Source organism: Astatotilapia calliptera, chromosome 18 (genome assembly GCF_964374335.1).
Source record: "Astatotilapia calliptera chromosome 18, fAstCal68.1, whole genome shotgun sequence".
Classification (NCBI taxonomy): Eukaryota; Metazoa; Chordata; class Actinopteri; order Cichliformes; family Cichlidae; genus Astatotilapia; species Astatotilapia calliptera.
Window position 1 is genome coordinate 12,162,033 of NC_137439.1, and position 10,750 is coordinate 12,172,782.

At 39.4% G+C, this 10,750-nt stretch overlaps 1 protein-coding gene across 1 annotated transcript; it reads left to right on the forward strand.

Moving 5' to 3' along the window:
- The first annotated feature begins 1,038 nt into the window (after positions 1-1,038).
- LOC145421974 (zinc finger BED domain-containing protein 5) lies at positions 1,039-2,520 on the forward strand. The gene has a single exon (XM_080293029.1). The coding sequence runs from the start codon at positions 1,039-1,041 to the stop codon at positions 2,518-2,520; it is 1,482 nt and encodes a 493-aa protein (XP_080149155.1).
- Positions 2,521-10,750: the final 8,230 nt, after the last annotated feature.

Here is a 10,750-nt window from a genome sequence, read left to right on the forward strand (position 1 = left end):
TCGACTTGGCTTGAGACAGGAGACTATCAAAATAAAACAGGAAGTAACACACACACACACTGAGCGACTTAGACAGAAGAGCTCGAAAAACACAGGGATGATCTCTGATGACAAGACATAGAGACGAGACTAGGAACATACTGGACATGAAAGGGAACTAACATAAGAACCAGAAATAACAAACTCAGATGCACTAGAGCAGTAGTTCCCAAACTACCGTACGCGTACCCTCGGGGGTACGCAAGTGGCTGTAGGGGGTACGCGTGGGTTGGGGTTGGAGTGGGGATCAAAAGTTTTAAAAGCCGAAATTTGCGCTAATGCAGTTTTTTTTGCCTGTCAAATACATGACTATATACCACCCTCTGGTGTTCAGCAAAAAAATAGCTCTGACAAAATACATGGGCGTGATTTGCCCAAATGACTGACACCTAACAGTTGAAGTTGCCTCCAAGCATTCAGTGCAGCGCGAAAATGGACAAGTGGTTAACAAGAAAAAAAGGCCCTACCACAGAGACACCGGCCACAACAACCAATAAGCTCATATCTGAAGATGCATTTTCCAGTGACCGCACAGGTGATTGTTCAACAACAATGTGTTCGTCAGATTTGGATGCTAGCAGTGCTAGCAGGGATGTATCTGTGGTTACTAGCCAAGTGGCTAGCATAGCTGGAGCCAGCCATGTGGAAAGTGATGAAGTGTCTGATGCGGAGCGTCAAAGTGGGAGAAAGCATGACAGCACGGACTGTAACACAACCTCATCAAAGAAGCGCAAATATGATGACAATTATATTTCGCTGGGGTTTACGTGTATAAATATTGGTGGATTTCCCCGGCCACAGTGTGTTATTTGTGCAAAAGTATTGTCTCAGAACTCAATGAAACCTTCACTTTTGCGCAGACATTTAGAGACAAATCATCCCCATTTGAAAAATAAACCAAGGGAATATTTTGAGCGACAGCTAAAATCACTTTCAACAAGTAAAACCTGCATTCAGGTGCCAAATCTTATGAATAAAAACAGACTACAAGCATCTGACATGGTCAGTTACAGAGTGGCTAAAAACAACAAACCCCACACTATTGTGGAGGACCTCATTCTCCCTGCTGCTTTAGATATGGTAGGGACAATGTTGGGGGAAAAGGCAAAAAAGACGATACAGTCCATTCCATCATCAAACAATACTGTCTTACGGCGCATCAATGCAATGTCAGAAAATGTTTTACAGCAGCTACTTCTGCGCATACGCCACAGTGAATGTTATGCAATACAGCTAGATGAGTCCACGGATGTGGCTGGCCTGGCGCATCTTCTCGTATATGTGCGCTACATTCATGAAGGAACCATCAAGGAGGACATGCTGTTCTGTAAACCGCTGGAACAAAGGGCAACTGCCGCAGATATTTTTCAAAAGCTGGACACATTCATGAACACACATGGACTCGTGTGGGACAGATGTGTTGGCATCTGTACTGATGGCGCACGGGCCATGACTGGGAGACACGGAGGTGTGGTTTCGCGTGTGCAAGCAGTCGCGCCAGATGCCTCCTGGGTACACTGCAGCATCCACCGAGAGGCTCTTGCTGCAAAGGGAATACCTGTCCGTTTGAAACATGTTTTGGACACGAGTGTAAAAATGGTTAACTTTGTGAAAGCCAGGCCGCTGAACTCCCGCTTATTTGCTGCGTTGTGCAATGAGATGGGCAGCGAGCATGAGACATTATTACTCCACACAGAGGTTCGCTGGCTATCTAGAGGGAAAGTGCTGACCCGTTTCTTTGAGTTGAGGGATGAACTTAAAGTTTTCTTCAGTAACCATCCCTTTGAGCTGTCTGAACATTTGCATGATGAAGAGTACCTTACCTGCCTGGCTTATCTGTGTGATATATTTTCTCGTCTGAACGAGCTCAATCTCGGATTACAAGGCGTTTCTGCAACTATATTCAATGTTCAAGATAAAGTTGAGGCCATGATAAAGAAGTTAAACCTTTGGAAGAACTGCTTGGATACAAACAACACTGAAGTCTTTCCTGTGCTGCATGATTTTCTGTGCTCTAATGATCTCACACTATCTAAAAGTGTAAAGCGCGAATGTAACGTGCACCTTGAGGAGCTGGCGGTGCAGTTACGCCGATACTTCCCAGAGACGGACGGCTCAAATGATTGGATACGTCACCCGTTCACCGCCGTGCCTACTTCGTTATCACCGTCTGACCAGGAGAGCCTAATTGAAATCGCCACAGATGGATCTCTAAAAGTTGAACACGCTCAAAAGAACCTGGCGGATTTCTGGATAGGGCTGCGCACTGAACAGCCCGCGCTGGCTAAGCGCGCTGTCAAGACTCTGATGCCTTTCGCCACCACATACTTATGCGAAAAGGGATTTTCTGCTTTAACAAACATGAAAACAAAATACAGAGCAAGACTTTGTGTGGAAAACGATTTAAGACTCAGCCTTTCCCAAATTGAGCCAAACATTGAAGAGCTGTGTGCCTCTGCTCAAGCACATCCATCACATTAAATAAAGTTCTGTTTAATGAAAGTTCATGGCCTTTATGCGCTCGACAAAAAAGTGAATTCTAATAAATCCTTTGATACACTGCTAGTATTAAGTAGTAAAGTTTGTTATTAAAACTCTGTCATTACTAAAAAATATTGATAAATTCATTTGGTGGTGAGAAATAATCGACTGTGCAGTATTTATCTTTATGCATGCGATATTGCAATGTATTTATAGACACTAATTAAGAGTCGTTCGTAGTAGGGGGTATGCGGCTGAGGGTGACATGTCTCAAGGGGTACGTGGCTGGAAAAAGTTTGGGAAGCACTGCACTAGAGAATACAAAACCTGAAACTAATTAATGCAAAACTTGAATATAAGTATTTTATAAGTTTATGAAAATGAGTAAAGAGTACAGAGCAATCTCAAACCATGATAGTGGATGTACAGTACAGATAGCTACTCTAATACAGAAACTCTTAAAACCACATGGTTCTGTATACGTACGCCCTAAACCAGTTCTAATTTAACTACTAAATACTTTAGTAACTTTGTCTACCTCCTGTTTAGTGCTTGGAAATTAGCTAGTGGAAATACCAGAACGAGCACAAAAATGCTAAACTGTCCCAGAGCTAAGGCAAACTGCAGGTTTTAGACATAATTCTCACTGGATTTGTTGCTACCACTAACCGCTGTCATGTACTCAGTTATATGCAAAAACTCTGTTTGACTTTAAGCCACTTCAAATAAGATTTTATTCAACACATCAACAACATCTGGCTGTCTAAGAATGCCAACTCATTGGTTTAAGAGCAGAAGGCTGCTGGGTGGACATACAATGACATAAAAGACCAGTATGAAGATATTTGAGTGATGCTGATCCAGCGCTTTTCCAGAGGAGGTACTTATACTTTGAGCAGAAGGGACAGAACAGCTGGGTGTTTGTTTGATTATTCTTATGCTATATCTGATGTATCTTTCTGTGTAGAGGGTGGGTGAGATGGGAGCATTCATGCTTCTGTATATTTTTTGATATACTCCTGCACGTGCTGGCTTGCTCCCTGTGAATCCAAGTCAATCTGATAAGAAAAGCAACATGTCTGGAATCATTTAACCAGAGCGAGAACTCACTCCCACATGTGGAATCACTCCTCCCAACAGGACTGTCATTGTTTCCAAAGCCTTCTTCCACTATGATTCAGGTAGCATTTTTCCACTGTTTTCATACTTCCTATCAGTTATGCAGGCCACAAAAATGCAAGGATGGGATCCACGTTGAAGATATACTGTAACTATTGTGATGACCCAGTTTGGTGAAACTGAGAAAGAAAAACATAATCCAAAGTTTTGTAGGTTATGAGAAATTTTGATGACATGACACAGTTTAATAAGCAGATAAAATTTAAGCAACAGCTCTGCAACTGATCAATACAACAACGAATGCTGATATTTTCTGAATTATTAGATCACTTTTCATTTTGTTACTCATAAAAAACATCCCATGACAGAACCTCTGAACACCTTATCAACCAATGCTAGATTTCCTTTGAGGATCTTTTTTTTTAGTTCAATATTTTAATCCTAAAAAGTTTTGCAATAATGTGTGAATTTGTCTAACAGTACTTTTGGTCATGGATTTGATGTTCTAGTGAGCATTTACAACTCCAGGATATGTATGTGTATCTGACTTGACGTAAACCGCATGTGTTTATTGTAACAAATCTGTCATTCAGTTCAGCATACTCTCTCCTAAAAATTGGGATCAGTACACTTCTTCATTCCTCAGGTTTCCTCTCACTCTGGTTAACTGGGAACTTCCAATAACTATCAGCAGAAATGATCCATGTTGGTAGGATCATGTCATAGTTAGTATATTTCTCTTATTCATAAAAAGACTAATACCATGTTCAATATTCCAATATCAGGACTACTTTCAATCTATCTTCAGACAGTCAAAGCTCAGTAACATGCATGTGCATACAAAGGAATCCTCTGCTTTCATATATAGGACATATCGAAGAAATAATGTTCTGTTTTTCAGCAAGGAAAACATACTTGGTTCATCTTATTCTTTTGGCTGGTCCCTTTAATGGGTTGCCACAACAAATCATCAGCCTCTATCTCACCCTACACCCAGCATCTTCCCCTGTCACACCAGCCCCCTGCAACGTTCCCTTTCACTACATCTATGAATCATCTCTGTGATCGTATACATTTCCTCCTGCCTGGCAGCTGCATATTCAACATCTTTTGTCCAGTGTATCCACTATCCCTACTCTGCACATGTTCAAACTATCTCAGCCTTGGCTCTTCAACATTGTCTCCAAAACGCCAACCTGAGCTGTCCCTCTGTTGTACTCATTTCTAATCCTGTCCATTCTGGCTACTCCAAGTAAAAAAAAACCTTAACATCTTCAGCTCTGCCACCTCCACTTCTGCCTCTGATATTTTTTCAGCATCACCATCTCCAAACCACACATCATATTCGATATTACTACAATCTTATAAAGCTTCTATTTTGACTCTTGTTCCTATCCTTCTGTCACAAATCACCCCTGACACTCATCTCCACCCACTCTACCCTGACTACACTCTCTTTTTCATCTCTTTTGTGCACCTGTAGTGCTCTTTCTCTCCATGAAATCATACTGCTGCTCATTGATTATCACCTCTTTTCCTAATATAGTTTCAACAGCTATTTTCCATATCTTTGTGGTATGGCTCATCAACTTTATCTCCCAGTAGTTACTTCAACTCTGCACAATGAAGAAGTGTAGTGGTACCGATTTTTAAGAACAAGGGTGTTCTTAAAAATCGGTACCACTACACTTCTTCATTCTTCAGGCCTCCTCTCACTCTCCAAGACTGTATTAAACAATACCTTTAAAACATTCACTGCCCTCTTATAGACATTTCCATACCTCCACAGGTCATCTGGACAGTTCCCTTCTTCCTCTTATTAGTTCTCTGTGCTTCCTGACTCACTAACTGTCATCTCTCTCATTTTCTTTATTTATTAGCTCCTCAATGTACTCTTTCCACCTTCTCAACGCACTTTCTTCACACATTAGCACATTTCCATCTCAATTCTTAATCACTCTAACTTGCTGCACAAAAATTCAAGCTCAATCTCTCTCCCTAGCCAATAGATACAAGTTTTTAACGTCCAGCCTCACATACGACTCACTATAAGCCTTTGTCTCTGACACCTCTCTCTTTGCCATATGCATAGCCTCCCAATACTCCTATCTACATTACTTATCTTTCTGGCTATGTTTCCCTCACCACTTAAATATATTACTTACTGTAAAGAAGCTTTGAAAAACAAAATCTAAATTCCCAGCTTATTCAGTGTCTGATCTAATCGAGGATGATATTACACTAGACTTGCCCTCTATGAACCCCATGGATCTCTGTTCAGTAACGTCATATTATGACATTAAAGTTTGTGAAAGATATGTCTTTAACTTAAAACCACCTCCACTTAAAACCAAAATTTGCTTTGAAGCTTGACAACCTGATGCACCCCTTTGTGGCCCTGTGTCTGAGAGTTGCAGTTGACTCATACCAGTCAAATCCATGGCTCCCCTTGTGGTGCCATGGGCGGCTAGCCACATAGTTGCCTGTGGTGAACACCACTGCACAGGCAGAACGGGAATAGAAGCTTATTACTGGCCACCAAGTCAAGCCCTGCTCACCAAATTGATACTTTGGAACAAATATAACATAGAAAATCACATATACGCGTAAACTATGAAGCAAACGCACACCCATGTGCTACTACATTTGCGGAGGGAGATGCACACGTGACACACATACATATACACACAAAGTTACAGGCTATACTTTCAAAGTTCCTGTTTAGGTGTAAGTGGGTGAGAAATGTGGGCACTTTGTTCAGTCTCTAAGAAAAGTTTGCGAGGAGAAAAAGCTAAAATAAGATTCGAAGATTGAGGGCTTTCTAAGAGATTGAAATGACGGAAAAGGGCACTTGCACACACAAAAAAGTGATGTACATACAAAGAATCTTCTGCTTTTATATATAGGACATATTGAAGAAATAATGTTCTGTTTGTCAGCAAGGAAAAAATGGTTTCATAGAAAGCTCTTACTGCTTTGAAAAATGTGACAAGTGGACTCTTCAGCCCCTCATATTGTCAGTAAAATTGAAAACTTGATGTCACATCAGTGTCTTATAGCTGCAGCTGTTTAACAGAAGTTGCTGTCACCCACATTTCCTTATATTGGGTGGTTTTGTTTGACAAGCTCTAGATGTGTGCTACACATACACTTAATAATCGTCCGGGCTTAAGTTTGGCTCCAGACATTTGGCTGAAGCTTGATCACACTCAATAAAGCAGCAAATACAACTAACTGACAGACCACTTTTATTGCAATGTTTTATTGCGCTTCTAACAACATGGAAGTTATGATGAGTTGAAAATTGATAAGTGACTGTGAAGTTTTGCACAACAACCTCAGCGCGAAATGAGCTCTCTCATAAAAAGGTTCTGTAAAGTTTTGTGTTTTGGCTTGACCTATTGAAGTATTCACGAGGCTTTGATTGTGCCAGCATTAATTCTGGTGCTTTTAATCTTTGACATGAGAATTGCTGTGGTGGAAGAAGTATGCTTTGTAGGTTTAAAGAAAAGCATTGTGAAATTCAGCATTTTGGGCCAGCAGTGTTCGCAATTTACCACCACACAAAACTTAGTTATAACTCCATTTATCTTCACTACAGTATCAAAAGGTTGGATTTAAATTTTTTGGGTGAAATGTTTTGTTAAATATTGGTTCGTAGTCATGAAATTAGGTGCAGCTATAAATGTGCAGTCTTCAAATTCAGTTTCCATAATAGTGTCAGCAGGTCAAATGTCACTTATACTCTCTATATCCTGGATGCTCTAATAAGACTAAAAGTCTACAGCGGTTAGCTTTGAGCAGCTCCATATTTACCAACATCAAATGAGGCTGCTGGTGTTAAGGCCTAGTTTAGCCTGATATCATTTGCTTTTAGCTCCAAGCAACAATGTACAGCTGATGATGATGGAATTGATTTATCTGCTTGGGTCATAAACCAAATCAGTGAAAATAATGAAAATTTGACCTGCAGAATTCCAAAGCCTTTGCTCACATAATTTATAGTACATATTTTATCTTTTGTATGGAAAATATTAAAGTGAATTGTAAATTACAAAGTAAATATAGTTCAGTATTTCATTTTGAAACAAAGTGAAGTGTAGCTGAAAAGTGTATATAGATCAGGTGTCAGTCCTGATCAAATACATTCCCACTAATCTTTAGAATTTTTCTTGTTATTTATTTTCTTTTTTTAGTAGCCTCTATATTTCCTTAATACATGTTTGCACCGTTTTTCAAAATATAAGCTGGCAAAAAACAAACAAACAACAGAAACAGAGCAAGGAGAGAGAAGAGAGAAAAGGGATAATCTCAATGTAAGTCTCCATTGTAAGTTTAAAGAGTCATTAAATCTGCTTCCCACTTCCAAGCTGCACTGATGGAGTCATGGGTGCTAGATTAGCTACTTGCCCTGCCAGTGCTTGATGAGGTGAGCTTAATTTGGAACCAAGGGGTGTTCTAATTGTGGGTTTGTTTACTGAGCAATTTCGCTCTCATTCAGCAAATCCTAAGACAGACCCCTAGTGTTAGAAACTTCTAAGTACACTCAGACATGATGATCTCCTTTTACTGAAACTGTTCTAAGCTGAGAAAAGACTGTAAATGCACACCAAGAGACAAGTCATACGGGGTGAATCTCATTCAGCTGCAAACACTCACAAATCTGGAGCTTCTAATTTGATTTGACTGGTGGTGAATCTTTCCAGAACGCCTCATGGAAGTTCTCCAAAATTAACTTCCTGAATGATCTACACAACCTCTGTGTCTATAGCTATTCTCATACCAGAATAGTACCTGGGCCAACTTTATGATGGCTCTGTGTGGAAAGATATTTGTCCCAGTTTTTAGAAAAAAGAGAAAGAGAAATCCATGTTGAAAACAGAAAAAGGGGATTAGAAAGCATGTATTAACAATAAGGTAGCAACCAGGTAACATGTTAGAAGTAACAAAAATTGTGGGAGTTGCAAGATTGTGATGTTTCTGAGACTCAAAGTTAAACTTGTGTTTTTGGGGGATTTCTCTGAACTGTAGTTTATCTTGTAAAGTACTTCTCTATGACTCCAAACATGTATGAAGAGAAAAGCAAGAAAAGCAAATCAGTATAAGCAAACAATGACAAGTGGTCCTAAGTACAAACTTAGTACCCAAACTCTTGTGAACCAGTACATGCACACACTGTTAGTGCCTAAATTGTTAACTTTCTTCAAACTTGTTTGAGAAAAATAGCCTTGTTTTCAGCCTTGTAATTATGTTTTGTTTTGTTTTTACGAAGTCCAACGGGTTTTATAATACTTTGTGTGGCAGAAGAAAAAAACTATAGTATTTCCTCAGTTTATAATGAATTTACCAGACGCATCAAATGATCCTCAAATTTGAAAAGCTGTATATGTGGCTAACACTGAATGATAGGAAATTCAGGATAGAGCGTATTTAAATGCATACCTTAATACATTTAAATGATTGAAAACTGGTCCACAAGCAGTTTTAAACAAGTAGTTGCCTTATAATTACCTTTCTTTAACTTAACAAACTCCACTTAAACACCCAAGAGAAAGTCATTGGGTTTTCACTTTAAAATACAAGCAGGATGATCAATTAAAGATATAACATACGAAAATAAAAAAAGCTAAATTTAGTGTCTTAAAAAACAGAACAGCTTCAATTTTTCTTGTCATAAATTCCCATTGCTATGCAGTTCTTCACCATTCTTCTAAGGTACATTCCCATATTTTTAAGGTTTTGATTATGGTGGTGGAGAGAGCTGACATCCTTCCAAAACTTCCCGCGGGTGTTCAGTTGAGTTGAGAGTCAGTGATTGCCAAGGCCATGAAAAGATGTTCATTGAATTTTCATACTGATTAAACTTTGTTCTTTGCGGAAGCACATACATTTATTCACTTGCAGTTTTAAGTGTACCATACTCATTCAAACAGTGTTTGACGACATTACAATATGAAGCAACGATGTGCTTTATCACTTTAATACTCCACCCTCTTTCTATCAACCTCCTCTCTCTGAAAAGGAGGGCATTATTTGATTAATACACCATGTGTTCAGAGCACAGACGACTAAAGGCGGTGCAGTGTAGGGAAGATTAATATCTGAAGATATTCCCCACATAGGCCATTAATTATGAGTTACAAGTATTTACACTTTGAAAATATCCGGGGGTGTTCTGTGTGAAGTAGAGGGTTATATAGTCACTTTTGAAGAATACTCAGTTAACACATGGGTTAATATGGATCTAAGAGGGGAAATAATGAAAATGCTAGCTATCTGTCTCTCTGTTCCTGTGTGATGTTTGAAAGCGATACCTTTGTGAAATATCAGACCCACACCATCTACCTGCAATCTCCCACTCCACAGTCAGTCTATCTATGCCAGTGCTTGCACAGAGGTAATACTTTGCTACTGTTATGGCAGTGTGTACAAAAGCAGCCAGGTGAAGACAGGAACTTGGACAGATCTTGTAAACCCGGATCCAAAGTTTACAACTGAAAACAATTAAAGGCTGTACATAACAAATAACCGGTGCTCAGTGTCTTTATACAAAACCTCATTAGCATTAGATCGGGTTGAGATTTACAGCCAGCTTCATGCCAGCAACACAGCCTGTGATTATTCCTCTGTAAATATGTGCCTGAGACCTACAGCACAGCATCTTTTCCTTTTAAGACTTGTTACTATTTTTTCTTGAGGGAAAGGATTGAAGTGTTTAAAAAAGATCATTGCAGTGCTCTAATCCACGTCCCGTGCCACAGATGGACATCTGTCCCACACATTGTTGCAAAGGTGTTCATCACGTGGTGAGCATTTAGAGGTGCTTCCTAGTTGCCAGCACCTTTTATTTCCATTCACCTAAATGTTTGCAAATATCACAGCAGTGCCACTTTGCTCTCAACCTAATTTAAATCAATTCTGCTGTCTGATAAAATTAAACTGGCAAAAAACAAATAAACAGATAACCAACAGTGAAAGAACGAAGAGATATTTGAGGATTTATTCAGCACAGGTCAGATAAAAAAAGAAAAAAAAATGAAAGTGTGATACTATGTTCTTTGATAGATGCTTGCCTTTTCTACTCCCCCACTAAGCCTCCTCACATATTTTT

Coding starts and splice junctions, on each gene's coding strand:
- LOC145421974 (XM_080293029.1), top strand. CDS start 1,039: ATGGTCAGTTACAGAGTGGCTAAAAACAACAAACCCCACACTATTGTG.